Source organism: Budorcas taxicolor, chromosome 21 (genome assembly GCF_023091745.1).
Source record: "Budorcas taxicolor isolate Tak-1 chromosome 21, Takin1.1, whole genome shotgun sequence".
Classification (NCBI taxonomy): domain Eukaryota; kingdom Metazoa; phylum Chordata; class Mammalia; order Artiodactyla; family Bovidae; genus Budorcas; species Budorcas taxicolor.
The window spans coordinates 6,733,542-6,747,974 of NC_068930.1; the positions used below are offsets into that span (position 1 = coordinate 6,733,542).

Here is a 14,433-nt window from a genome sequence, read left to right on the forward strand (position 1 = left end):
AAAATACTTTCTAAGACCTATTTTTTCCCCCAATATAAAAGCCCACTTCTTACTGAATGTAGTCTAAGGTATGCTGATTTGTAATGATTATAAGCGAAAGAATAACATTCTGAATGGTTATTACTAATGAAAACAAATGTAATTTTCAGTCTGAGTCTGAAAATGTGTTCACTGAGCTGCGTGTCATACTTCAACCACATGTCTTTTGCTTTTACCTAGGTAGAGGTCTTGGTCTCCAACCTTCAACATTCTCTTTCACTACTGCTGCCCATTGGTATGTATTAGTCTTTCTCTGTGTGAAAGGTACACTCCGGGGTTGCTTTTTTCAAAGTACTGCCCAGCAAGCCACTTTTGCATGCACAATCTCAGCAGTGCCCTGAAGGGGTTCAGTCGATTTAGCACGACGTGTGCGAAGGACTGGCTGCTCAGCAGACCATCTCGCGCCTTCGCCAGGGCGCCTAGGTGGGGACGTTCTCGGAGGTCTGGGAGCGCAGAGAACCACAATGCGGTGTTGAAAGCCTGGAAGAGCGCATCCTTTCGGGACTTCTAAACCAAGGGGTCTTTCTAGACCAAGGGGTGCCAATTCTACGACCCTCTCTTAGGCTCCCGGCGGGAACCCAGAGCCTCCCCGCCCCTTTCCCGGCCTCACGCTCCGGGTCCATTGAAACCTCTCTTGGCCTCGCGCATTGTCGACCGTGTAATTGGGGGAACTCCTCCCCTCCCAGGCCGCCTCGGAGGCGCTGCCCGCCGGAGGAGCGGCCGCCTCCCCGCCCCACCCCCGGGCGCGGCGGCCGCGCGGCGGGCGTAGAGCCCACCGCCCGGCATCTGCGCGCGGCGCGGCTCTCGCTTCTGGCGCGGTGGGCGGCGCGGGGCCGCGGGTATCCGGGCCGCGAACCGCCCGCACCCGCCAGCCCGCTGCGCAGACCCGGCGCCGGGGCGCGGGCGGGGCCGGCGTCCCGCGTGGGCCCCGCGGAGGCGCGCGCAGACCCGCCGGCCGTCGGGGGCGCGGCCGCTGCCCGAGTCCGCACTTGTCCCGCCGCAGAGGCCCGGCGCCGTCGGAGGCAGCGAGGGCCAGGAGAAGCCGCGGAGCGGAGGCCCGCGCCCCGCAGGGAGCGTCGCTCGGCCTGGGGCCGCCGACCCCGCGCCCCCTTCCGCGGCGGCATGGCCCCGAAGCTGCTGCTGCTCCTCTGCGTGCTCTCCGGCTTGCACGCGCGGTGAGTGGCGCCCGGGGTGCGGAGCCTGGCGGGCGGGCGGCGGCGCGCTCTCCGTCGGTCCCCAGTGCCAGGCGCGCCCGGGCATCGTCGTCTGGGCTGCGGCGTCTCCCGCCGGGGCCGAGCGCGCAGGAGACGGGGAGTCGCAGGCGCTTTACCTGTCCCGTCTCCCTCGGCCACGGCCGTCTGCCTCTCCGGGCTAGGCGACCGCAGCCTTCTCTGCAGCCTGAAGCGCGGGGACTCCGAGACTAACGGGCTCTCCTCCTGAACCTTGTAAGGTCTGGTGGGTTTAAGGGATTTCGAGGCCCAGCATCGCTGGGGGAAGCCGGTGTACCTCTTCATCTCGCTCCTCCCCCTCCCCCAAGTGTTTCAGGGTTCCGCGCGCGCCCCCGGGCGCGCGAATACACACACACAGATACATGCCAACATTTTGTATGTCACACACACACACACATCAACGTTCTGTATCGTTTCCCTGCTTGAAATCTCCCGGGACCCTGGCGTCAGGTTTCCGAGCGGCCCAGTTTAAACCGGTGTTTATGAGGAGTAGCAGGGCTGGAGACAGACGGAGGAGGATGGGGCATGCTGGGCAGCCAGGAGCTCTGCTTCTCGGAAAGGATTCCCCTCCCAGGTTCTGTGAACACATGCACGCTACACGTAAGCACCCCTTCCGTATGAGCCGTTTTCACATGCATCAGCATGCATAAACCTCCCCGTGTGAAGCAAGCATACTGAAGTTGATAATGAGGTTTCTACCTAATACCTGTGGGAAATTACCTTACCATAGACACCCTTACCCTTCCTCCCAGCACACCAAGCAGCTGATGGGAGCTTAAAAGTAATTCAGGAGGAGATGAAGATGGCTCATGAGGATGTAAGGACAATGGGACCAGAAGGGTTAAACCCTGTTGCTGTAAATATAAATGGATATTCTGGGTTTGGTTCCTTTAATTCTGTCTCGGATTTGATCTCTGGTTAAGAGCCTAGAGACTGCCCTGTGCTTTAAAAATTAGAGCAGCTCCCTTCCTTCTGCTCCCCTCAGGACCCCAAGAATCTCCAAGCACCTTGACTCCCCAAACACTTGATACCCTCTTCGTTTCCTAGGTCGGGGAGCTTGAGAGCCTTCCGGTGGGTCATAAGCTCTGCAGGTGTCAGCGTGCAGTGCTGGGAGGTCTTGCGTGTTCATTCAAATTGGTGGAGTACTGAGGAACTTGTTCAGTCGTGCCTGACTTTTATGACTCCATGGACTGTAGCCCACTGGGCTCTGTCTGTCCATGGGGTTTCCTAGGCAGGTATATTAAAGTGGGTTGCCATTTCCTTCTCCACGGGATCTCCCAGAACCAAGGATTGAACCTGCATCTCTTTCATTGGCAGGCGGGTTCGTCACCACTGAGCCACTGAGGGAAGCCCCCTGAGGAACTAGGAAGGCACATTAACAAATCCTACAAGATGTGAATTTGGAAGGGTCATAGTTCTCCCTTCCTCCCTTTGACAGACTGTGAGGAAGAGAGTCCTGTTCCTGCCTGCCACAAACCGCTGGTCTTTGCAAAGAGTTGAAAGTAAGAAAGGTGGATTGTATGTGCTGGGGAAGGCAGACTCACTGGAAACTCCCCCAGCCAGGCAGCACACTCCTTGGTCCTTCAACTGAAGTTGCTTCCTGTCTAAGGAATGAGCTGGGAAGGAAATGGAAGTGTGCTCTCTGAGGCTGACCCTGCTTGGATGTATCTCTGTTTAGAAATAAACAACACCAGGCATAATGTAGATGTCCCAGGTCATATCTCAGTCTGAGGTTATGTCTAATTGAATTTCCTACTGCTACTGACTGGATGAAGTGACCTGCAGTTGAGGGTTAGAAAATCAACTGTTTGGATCTATAGATAGTTAACATGTTAGAAGGAAATCTGCTTATTGTTCTCATTACCTTATGTGCTTAGTAGGACGGTACCTGGGTGTATGACATGAAGCACTCAGGTGTCTAGGGGTTCCTAAAGACACATACAGTCTCTGGGTATTCTCATTCTTCCATTTTGCCAAAGCAGATGTGACAACTTTAATATATTCTTTGTCTGGGTTGATTCCATGGCCTTGGTAATAGAAGTTGCATATCAGTTGAAAATACTCCAAGTTTTAAACTAATGTTATTGCTATATGCCTCTTCTTTGAAAGTATCTTTGCTCTTTGAATGGGTTACAGACATGTGAAGTAATCCAGTGATCAGCATCACCTTTCAAGTGTTAGTCACTCAGTCGTGTCTGACTCTTTGTGACCCCTTGGACTGAAGCCCACCAGGCTCCTCTTCTCTATGGAATTCTCTAGGCAAGAATACTGGAGTGGGTTGCCATTCCCTTCTCCAGGGGATCTCTCTGACCCACAGATCGAACATGTGTCTCCCGCATTGCAGGCAGATTCTTTACCATCTGAGCCACCAGGGAAGTCCTCACTGTTCAAAACTGTTATTAATTCTGAGAGTTCTCATTTGTGCTCTGGCCTGCCTTCCTGGTGTTTAAAAGCCCCAGAGAAGGTTCTGATAGTTGTGCTGTGTGGTGATAGGTTGGCAGCTCTGTGGAGAGCAATGCACCCCATTCTGACACCCTTAGGAGAGCTTATTCTACATTAAAAACACTAAGTCACACCTGGGGCTTAGTGACACCTTAAGTGAATCCCTAAGTGTATGAAGTTTAGGAGCTCCTTTTTATGTTTACGGATACATCCAGCTTTGTCTCTGCCCTTGCAGTTGAAGAGAAGGTGTAAGACATGAAAATACCATCTGAGGGCTGATCTGTAAGTTTATCGCCAATTTGTTTTTAAGAAAAAGCTAATGATGGCATTTAGGATCCAACAATCCTGATAACAGAACATTCATTAATATTATATATAACTGACTTGGAATTTAGAAAAACAGAACATTTTTGTTTTATTCATATTCTGATGAGTCCTTGAGATGAGACTGGGTTCTCTACAAAGGGAAGCTTTTCTGTAGGGCTGGTGGTCTGGCCCTAGTGCTGAGAATCTTTGATTTCCTTTTCTGAAGTCCTGCACAAACTGCTGAGGCTTCAGGGTTGGGAGGAGTCCAGTGATGGCCCAGAGCATCTCAGCCTGTGCCTACCTGCTCTCCCCACAACCCAGCCACAGAACTGCAGGTGCCCCATTCCACCTTCTGAAGGGGAAGGTGCTGAAGAAGATGTTGCTGTTGTCCTTTTCTTTGTCTTCCCCTTCACCTACCCTGAACCAGAAATCTTACGCAATTTCAGGAAAACACCCATCACCACTTCACCGCTAGAGGGAGAATTAGTCACATTATAATACCTGTTATTGAAGTAGCTCAAAGTATTTTTCAGAAACTAATGCTGTGTATACAGAGAACTGATGAAGAGTTAGTGTGCTTCTGTGTACATATGAGTGTTGGGGCAAGAGAAGGTACAGAGCATGGAAAGCATGGTCCGGTCTGTACTAGTAAGCTGTCTCTGAGGGAGGGCAGGAGGGGAAAGACAGAGAGACTCCAGAGGGGCAGAGGGCTGCACTGTGGGTGAGTTGGAAGGAGTCCTGAGGGTGCTGCACGTGATCCTGCCCAGGTGAGCCGTCTCTCTGCCCACAGTGTCCCGAGTGCCTTTGCTGTGGACTGAGCTGCCGGGCCTGTGGGCGGTGGTTGGCTCCCAGCAATCCATGTCCTTCTTCAACCCACTTCTTTTAAAGATGATAAAATTAATATTCTTGATAAATAAAATATTATTCTGTAACATTTTAGATTTGATAATGTTATTTGTAAAAGTAAAAAGTCTTACCAGTAATTAAATGAAGCATATCACTTCTTGAATATCAGTCCCAAGTTTTTTAAGTTCCTATTGCTGGTGAATATTCAGGGCAAAAAATCCATGGCAATTTATAGTTCCTGTGGAATATATATATATTCTAAGCTTTCTGTCAAGGAATAGGATTATAGTTTAATATTGTTGTTAGCATTTAGTCACTGAGTTGTGTCCAACTCTTTGTGACCACATGAACTTTAACCTACCAGGCTCCTCTGTGGGATTTTTCCAGGCAACAGTACTGGCATGGGTTGTCATTTCCTTCTCCAGGGGATCTTAGCCAAGGGAAAAGTTAAATGAATTCAATCTTCAAGATACATGCCATGTACTATTATCAAAACTTCATGTATGTGTATATATTCATACAGAACTAGGCTGATATTGTTCTGATCTATGTTAAAGCTAGTTAACACTCATTAAAAGACTCATGTACATACCATATGACATATACATAAGATTTTACAGATGTTATATATTATAGTTCTGTTATAATATTATGTTATGTTGTTGTTGTTTAGTTGCTAAGTTGTGTCCAACTTGGGCTTCCCTCGTGGCTCAGAGGTTAAAGCATCTGCCTCCAATGCGGGAGACCCGGGTTCAGTCCCTGGGTCGGGAAGATCCCCTGGAGAAGGAAATGGCAATCCACTCCAGTATTCTTGCCTGGAGAATCCCATGAATGGAGAAGCCTAGTAGGTTACAGTCCATGGTGTCGCAAAGAGTCGGACACGACTGAGCGACTTCACCTTACCTTACCTTACCTTTTGCAACCCCATGGACTGTAGTCCGCCAGGCTGTTCTGTGCATGGGATTCCCCAGGCAAGAATACTGGAATGAGTTGCCATTTCCATCTCCAGGGGATCTTCTCAACCCAGGGATCCAACCCGTGTCTTCTGCATTAGAAGGAAGGTTCTTTACCACTAAGCTACCAGGGAAACCTACAGATAATTTAGACTATACTAAAAATTTACATCCAGACATCCTGGAATGTAAAGTCAAGAGGGCCTTAGGAAACATTACTATGAACAAAGCTAGTGGAGGTGATGGAATTCCAGCTAAACTATTTCAAATCCTAAAAGGTGATACTGTTAAAGTGCTGCTCAATATGCCAACAAATTTGGAAAACTTAACAGTGGCCACAGGACTGGAAAAGGTCAGTTTTCATTCCAATCCCAAAGAAGGGCAATACCAAATGATGTTCAAACTACTGCGCAATTGTCCTCATTTCACATGCTAGTAAGGTAATGTTCAAAATCCTTCAAGCTAGGCTTCAACAGTACAAGAACCAAGAACAGATACACAAGCTGAATTTAGAAAAGGCAGAGGAAGCAGAGATCACATTGTGAACATCTGTTGGATCATAAAAAAAGCAAGAGAATTCCAGAAAAACATCTGCTTCATTGACTATGCTAAAGCCTTCTGACTGTGGATCACAACAAACTATGGAAAATTCTTAAAGTGATGGGAATACCATACCACCTTACTTGTCCCCTGAGAAACCTGTATGCAGGTCAAGAAGCAATAGTCAGAACCGGATATGGAAAAACAGACTGGTCAAAACTGGGAACGGAGTACACTCAAGGCTGTACATTGTCACCCTGCTTATTTAACTTATATACAGAGTGTGTGTGTTAGTTGCTCAGTCGTGTCCGACTCTTTGTGACCCCTTGGACTGCAGCCCATCAGGCTCCTCTGCCCATAGAATTCTCCAGGCAAGAATACTGGAGTGCGTTGCCATTTCCTCCTCCAATAAGCAGATTTCATCATGTGAAATGCCAAGCTGGATGAATCTCAAGCTGGTATCAAGATTGCTGGGAGAAATATCAGTAAATTCAGATATGTAGATGATACCACCCAAATGGCAGAAAGTGAAAAGGAACTAAAGAGCCTTTTGATGAAGGTGAAAGCAGAGAATGTAAAACCTGGCTTAAAAATCAATGTGCAAAAAACAAGGATCATGGAATCCAGTCCCATCACTTCATGGCAGATAGATGGGGAGAAAAGGAAACAATGACAAATTTTATTTTCTTGGGCTTCAGAATCACTGCAGACAGTGACTGCAGCCATGAAATTAAAAGATGCTTGCTTCTTGGAATAAAAGCTATGAACAACCTATACAGCATATTAAAAACCAGAGATGTCACTTTACTGATGAAGGTTTGTATAGTCAAAAATATGGTTTCTCAAGTAGTCATGTATGGATTGGAGAGCTGAACTATAAAGAAGGCTGAGAGCTGAAGAATTGATGCTTTTGAATTGTGGTGGATAAGACTGTTGAGAGTCCCATGGCCAGCAAGGAGCTCAAACCAGTCAATCCTAAAGGAAATCAACCCCGAATGTTCATTGGAGACTTTGGCCATCTGATGAGAAGAGCCAATTCTTTGGAGAAGACCCCAATGTTGGGAAAGATTGTGGGCAGGAGAAGGGGGCAACAGTGGATGAGGTAGTTGGATGGAATCATCAACTCAATGGACATGAGCTTGAACAAACTCCAGGAGACAGTGAAGGACAGGGAAGCCTGGTATGGTGTAGTCCATGGGATCACAGAGAGTTGGACACGACTGAGTGAGTGAACAATGACAAAAATTAACATAAAAATATATGTCCCAGAAGACAACTGCCTTGTGAGGTTGTTGCCTTTTTGGGTCCCATCTGGAAAGCTAAACAGAAACGAGCTTATACTTAATCAGGACAAATAAACCTCAATGCAATTTTCTGTTTTCTATTTTGTTATCTTTTATGAAGGAAGATATGTCATTATGGTGCACATACTGACAAGCCATGAAGGAAGAAGTTTGCTTGTTTTTTTTTTGTGTGTGTGACAGGCTTTTTTGCATTGGTAAATGGCAGGCCTCCTGGAAGTGCTGCTTTGCAGAGGAGACTCTCCTCTTTTCAGGCCCAAATTGCTGTGCTGCTGAGATGGCCTCATTCACTAAAGAAACTACCTTGTCATTTTGAAGCCTTTCCATTCAAGTACACCCGGGAGAGGTGGCTGTCAGGCTCAGCCCTTCTTGGGACAGATTCTGATGCTCAGCATTCATTTGGATTCATATATTAAAGGGCCAAATGCTAAAGACATGTTAGAAAGATTTTAATTTTTGTAATACCAGACCACCTTACCTGCCTTCTGAGAAACCTGTATGTAGGTCAAGAAGCAACAGTAAGAAAAGGGCATGGAACTCTGGACTGGTTGAAAATTGAGAAAGGAATACATCAAGGCTGTATATTGTCAACCTACTTATTTAATTTCTATGCAGAGTACATCATGAGAAACGCTGGGCTGGATGAAGCATAATCTGGAATCAAGATTGCCAGGAGAAATATCAATAGCCTCAGATGTGCAGATGACACCATCCTTATGGCAGAAAGAGAAAAGGAACTAAAGAGCTCTTGATGAAGACTAAAGAGGAGAGTGAAAAAGCTGGCTTAAAACTCAACATTCAAAAAGACGAAGATCATGGCATCACTCCATGGCAAATAGATGAGGAGAGAATGGAAACAGTGAGAGACTTTATTTTCCTGGGCCCTGAAGTCACCGCAGGTGATGACTGCAGCCATGAAATTGAAAGAGACTTGCTCCTTGGAAGAAAAGCTGTGACCAACCTAGACAGCATATTAAAAAGCAGAGACATTACTTTGCCAACAAAGGTCCGTATAGTCAAAGCCATGGTTTTCCCAGTAGTCATGTATAGGTGTGAGAATTGGACCATGAAGAAGGCTGAGTGCCAATGAATTGATGCTTTTGAACTGTAGTGTTAGAGAAGACTCTTGAGATTCCTTTGGACTGCAAGGAGATCCAACCAATCCATCCTAAAGGAAATCAATCCTGAATATGATGCTGAAGTTGAAGCTCCAGTACTTTGGCCACCTGATGTGAAGAGCTGACTCATTAGAAAAGACCCTGATGCTGGGAAAGATTGAAGGCAGGAGGAGAAGAGGATGACAGAGGATGAGATGGTTGGATGGCATGAGTTTCAGTAAGCTTTGGGAGATGGTGAAGGACAGGGAAGCCTGGTGGGCTGCAGTCCACAGGGTCGCAAAGAGTCAGACACAACTGCGTGACTAAACAGTAACAACAAGCCTACTCTGTACGAGGTGAATCAGTTTGTGTGGTAGGAGGTATGTGAAATCACCAGAGAGTATTTACCAACCAATATCTCTTCCTTGGCACCCCACATGGGTGCTGGCTGAGGATATCACCTCCTTATGTCCCTGTGTCTGCCTAGACCAAAGGTGCTCCATGAGAAGCACAGAGTCAGACTCAATGAGTGCATTCTGCAGAAGCTGTTCACCTTAAGCTAAAATGAGGTCTTGGCAATGAGAAGTGGAAGCTGCCAGTTGTTTTTGCCTTGACCTTCAGAAGATCTCAGGGTTGATATAAGGAAGGCTGACTCTCTGCTTGTTGGCCTTCATGTATTGGATTACTTATTATGATGTCTATGATTTAACATGGACTTGGAATTTTTTATGACATTTAATGAAAGGATCATGTTATGTTAATAGCACTGGCATTCTTCTTATTGGATTCCTTTTTGTGTGTTTTGTTTTACTTTTAAGATTTTAGAGGTAATTTTTTGAATGGACTGAATGTACTGGGGATTTTCTACCTATTTCAGTGGTGCTTGGGTGGGCCACAGCTTAAGACAATTACTGGAATCATTGCTACAACTTACATGTCACACTTTGTGCTGAAATTACAGGACCAGGAAGGTGGAAGAAGATGAATATGAAGATTCATCATCAAACCAAAAGTGGGTCTTGGCTCCGAAATCCCAAGACACAGATGTGACTCTTATTCTCAACAAGTTGCTAAGAGAATATGATAAGAAGCTGAGGCCAGATATTGGAAGTGAGTGATGTTTGCTATTTTAGTAGGAAACATAGTGTGATATATTTTTAAAGTTTTAATTTTAAATAATTATGAATTTTCAGGGAGTTGCAAAGGTAGTACAGAGTCACGCAATTCAGGGGTGTTGAACTAAGAGTTGACATTGGCAGAGTGTGTGTACATGGCTCCACATTGTCTTGTCACATGTGGGTCTGTGTAATGATACTATAATTGAGATGCAGAACGGTTTCATCACCATGAAGTTTCCCTTCCTGCTATTGCTTTAGAGTCTCATCTGTTTCGCTCCTCCAAAATTTCCAACCTGTTAACCAGTAATTTAGTCTTATTTCTATGATTTTGTCATTTTGAGAACGGAGCCTATGTGCAGTCATTTAGTACATGACTTTTTGAGGTTGGCTTTTCTTTCCTCAGCAAAGTGATTTTGGGATCCATTCAAGTTGTTGCATGTATCAATAGTTTGTTTTACTTATTGCTAAGTAATCTTCCATGCTATGGATGGACCATAGTTTGTTTAATGTTTATTGAGGAACATATTGGTTAGTCCCAGTTTTTGTCTATTACAAATAAAATGACTGTGTGCATTAGTAAGCATACAGGTTTTTTTATCCCAATCTATATATTACTTTTTCACTTCTAATGTATATTTTGAAGTATAAACTCTATAAATTTTAATATAGTTGAACATAATGATCATTTCTTTAAAATATTATCTGTACTGATAACATGAAAATATTTTCTTATGATTCAGAAGCTTTACTGTTTATTTTTTATTTATTTTATTTGGAGGCTAATTACTTTACAATATTGTAGTGGTTTTGCCATACATTACACTAATCAGCCATGAGTGTACATGTGTTCCTCATCCTGAACCCCCCTCCCACCTCCCTCCCCATCCAATCCCTCAGGGTCATCCCAGTGCACCAGCCCTGAGCACCCTGTCTCATGCATTGAAACTGGACTGGTGATCTATTTCACATATGATAATATGCATGTTTCAATGCTATTCTCTCAAATCATCCCACCCTCACCTTCTCCCACAGAGTCCAAAAGACTGTGCTATACATCTGTGTCTCTTTTACTGTCTCGCATACAGGGTTATCGTTACCATCTTTCTAAATTCCATATATATGCGTTAGTATACTGTATTGGTGTTTTTCTTTCTGACTTACTTCGCTCTGTATAATAGTCTCCAGTTTCATCCACCTCATTAGAACTGATCCAAATGCATTCTTTTTAATAGCTGAGTAATATTCCATTGTGTATATGTACCACAGCTTTCTTATCCGCTCTTCTGCTGATGGACATCTAGGTTGCTTCCATGTCCTGGCTATTATAAACAGTGCTGCGATGAACATTGGGGTACATGTGTCTCTTTCGATTCTGGTTTCCTCGGTGTGTATGCCCAGCAGTGGGATTGCTGGGTCATAAGGCAGTTCTAGTTCCAGTTTTTTAAGGAATCTCCACACTGTTCTCCATAGTGGCTGTACTAGTAGTTTGCATTCCCACCAACAGTGTAAGAGGGTTCCCTTTTCTCCACACCCTCTCCAGCATTTACTGCTTGTAGACTTTTGGATCGCAGCCATTCTGACTGGCGTGAAATGATACCTAATTGTGGTTGTGATTTGCATTTCTCTGATAATGAGTGCTGTTGAGCATCTTTTCATGTGTTTGTTAGCCATCTGTATGTCTTCTTTGGAGAAATGTCTGTTTAGTTCTTTGGCCCATTTTTTGATTGGGTTGTTTATTTTTCTGGAATTGAGCTGCAGGAGTTGCTTGTATATTTTGAGATTAATTCTTTGTCAGTTGCTTCATTTGCTATTATTTTCTTCCATTCTGAAGGCAGTCTTTTCACCTTGCTTATAATTTCCTTTGTTGTGCAAAAGCTTTTAAGTTTAATTACGTACCATTTGTTTATGTTTGCTTTTATTTCCATTACTCTGGGAGGTAGGTCACACATCCTGCTGTGATTTATGTCACAGAGTGATTTGCCTATGTTTTCCTCTAGGAGTTTAATAGTTTCTGGTCTTACGTTTAGATGTTTAATCCATTTTGAGTTTCTATTTCTGCTTTATTGACTATGCCAAAGCCTTTGACTGTGTGGATCACAATAAACTGTGGAAAATTCTTCAAGAAATGGGAATACCAGACCACCAGACCTGCCTCTTGAGAAATTTGTATGCAGGTCAGGAAGCAACAGTTAGAACTGGACATGGAACAACAGACTGGTTCCAAATAGGAAAAGGAATACATCAAGGCTGTATATTGTTACCCTACTTATTTAACTTCTATGCAGAGTACATCATGAGAAACACTGGGCTGGAGGAAGCACAAGCTGGAATCAAGATTGCTGGGAGAAATATCAATAACCACAGATATGCAGATGATACCACTCTTATGGCAGAAAGTGAAGAAGAACTAAAGAACTTCTTGATGAAAGTGAAAGAGGAGAGTGAAAAAGTAGGCTTAAAGCTCAACATTCAGAAAACAAAGATCATGACATCTGGTCCCATCACTTCATGGCAAATAGATGGGGAAACAGTAGAAACAGTGTCAGACTTTATTTTTCTGGGCTCCCAAATCACTGTAGATGGTGATTGCAGCCATGAAATTAAAAGACGTTACTCCTTGCAAGGAAAGTTATGATCAACCTAGATACCATATTCAAAAGCAGAGACATTACTATGCCGACTAAGGCCCGTCTAGTCAAGGCTATGGTTTTTCCTGTAGTCATGTATGGATGTGAGAGTTGGGACTGTGAAGAAAGCTGAGCACCAAAGAATTGATGCTTTTGAACTGTGGTGTTGGAGAAGACTCTTGAGAGTCCCTTGGACTGCAAGGAGATCCAACCAGTTCATCCTAAAGGAGATCAGTCCTGGGTGTTCATTGGTAGGACTGATGTTAAAGCTGAAACTCCAATACTGTGGCCACCTGATGTGAAGATGTGACTCATTTGAAAAGACCCTCATGCTGGGAAAGATTGAGGGCAGGAGGAGAAGGGGACAACAGAGGATGAGATGGTCGATGGCATCACCTACTGAATGGACATGAGTCTGGGTAGACTCCAGGAGTTTGTGATAGACAGGGAGGCCTGCCGTGCTGCAGTTAATAGGGTCGTAAAGAGTCGGACATGACTGAGTGACTGAACTGAACTGAACTGATGGTGTTAGAAAGTGTTCTCATTTCATTCTTTTACAAGTCATTGACCAATTTTCCCAGTACCAGTTGTTAAAGAGATTGTCTTTTCTCCATTGTATATTCTTGCCTCCTTTGTCAAAGATAAGGTGTCCATAAGTGTGTGGAATTATCTCTGGGCTTTCTATTTTGTTCTATTGATATATATATCTGTCTTTCTCCCAGTACCATACTGTCTTGATGACTGTAGCTTTGTAGTATAGCCTGAAGTCAGGCAGGTTGATTCCTCCAGTTCCATTCTTTTTTCTCAAGATTGCTTTGGCTATTCTAGTTTTTTTGTATTTCCATACAAATTGTGAAATTATTTGTTCTAGTTCAGTAAAAAATACCATTGGTAGGTTGATAGGGATTGCATTGAATCTATAGATTGCTCTGGGTAGTATACTCATTTTCACTGTATTGATTTTTTCCAATCTCTGAACATGATGTATTTCTCCATCTATTTGTATCCTCTCTGATTTCTTTCATCAGTATTTTATAGTTTTCTATATATAGGTCTTTTATTTCTCTAGGTAGATATATTCCTAAGTATTTTATTCTTTTCATTGCAATGGTGAATGGAATTGTTTCCTTAATTTCTCTTTCTGTTTTCTCATTGTTAGTGTATAGGAATGCAAGGGATTTCTGTGCGTTAAGTTTATATCCTGCAACTTTACTATATTCATTGATTAGCTCTAGTAATTTTCTGGTGGAGTGTTTAGGATTTTGTATGTAGAGGATCTAGTCATCTGCAAACAGAGTTTTATTTCTTCTTTTCCAATCTGGACTCCTTTTACTTCTTTTTCTGCTCTGATTGCTGTTTCCAAGACTTCCAAAACTATGTTGAATAGTAGTGGTGAGAGTGGGCACTCTTGTCTTGTTCCTGACTTTAGGGGAAATACTTTCAGTTTTTCACCATTGAGGATATTTGCTGTGGATTTGTCACGTATAGCTTTTATTATGTTGAGGTATGTTGCTTCTATTCCTGGTATCTGTGTGGATGTAAGGTTTTATTCTCTGGGATAAATGCCCAGGAATGTGATTGCCAGGTCGTGTGATAAATATTGGTTTATTTTTTAAGTGAGTGAGTAAATGAGTGAAGTCGCTCAGTCGTGTCCGACTCTATGCAACCCCATGGACTGTAGCCTGTCAGGCTTCTCTGTCCATGGGATTTTGCAGGCAAGATTACTGGAGTGGATTGCCATTTCCTTCTCCAGGGGATCTTCCTGACTCAGGAATTGAACCCGGGTCTCCCGCACTGCAGGCAGACTCTACCATCTGAGCCACCAGGGAGAAGCTGTCAAACTCTTTTCCAAAGTTTATGTACCATTTTCTATCCCACTGTCAAGGTGTAAGAGATCTAGTTTCTCTATATCTTCACCAGCAGGTGATACTGTCA

The 14,433-nt window shown here is 44.3% G+C and overlaps 1 protein-coding gene across 1 annotated transcript in view; it reads left to right on the forward strand.

The window, feature by feature from the left end:
* The first annotated feature begins 1,161 nt into the window (after positions 1-1,161).
* Positions 1,162-14,433, forward strand: part of GABRG3 (gamma-aminobutyric acid type A receptor subunit gamma3) — an 820,406-nt gene continuing 807,134 nt past the window's right edge. The window contains exons 1-2 of the mRNA XM_052659706.1: positions 1,162-1,214; positions 9,715-9,863. Coding sequence (XP_052515666.1) covers positions 1,162-1,214; positions 9,715-9,863 — 202 coding nt within the window. The remainder of the gene's footprint in view (positions 1,215-9,714; positions 9,864-14,433) is intronic.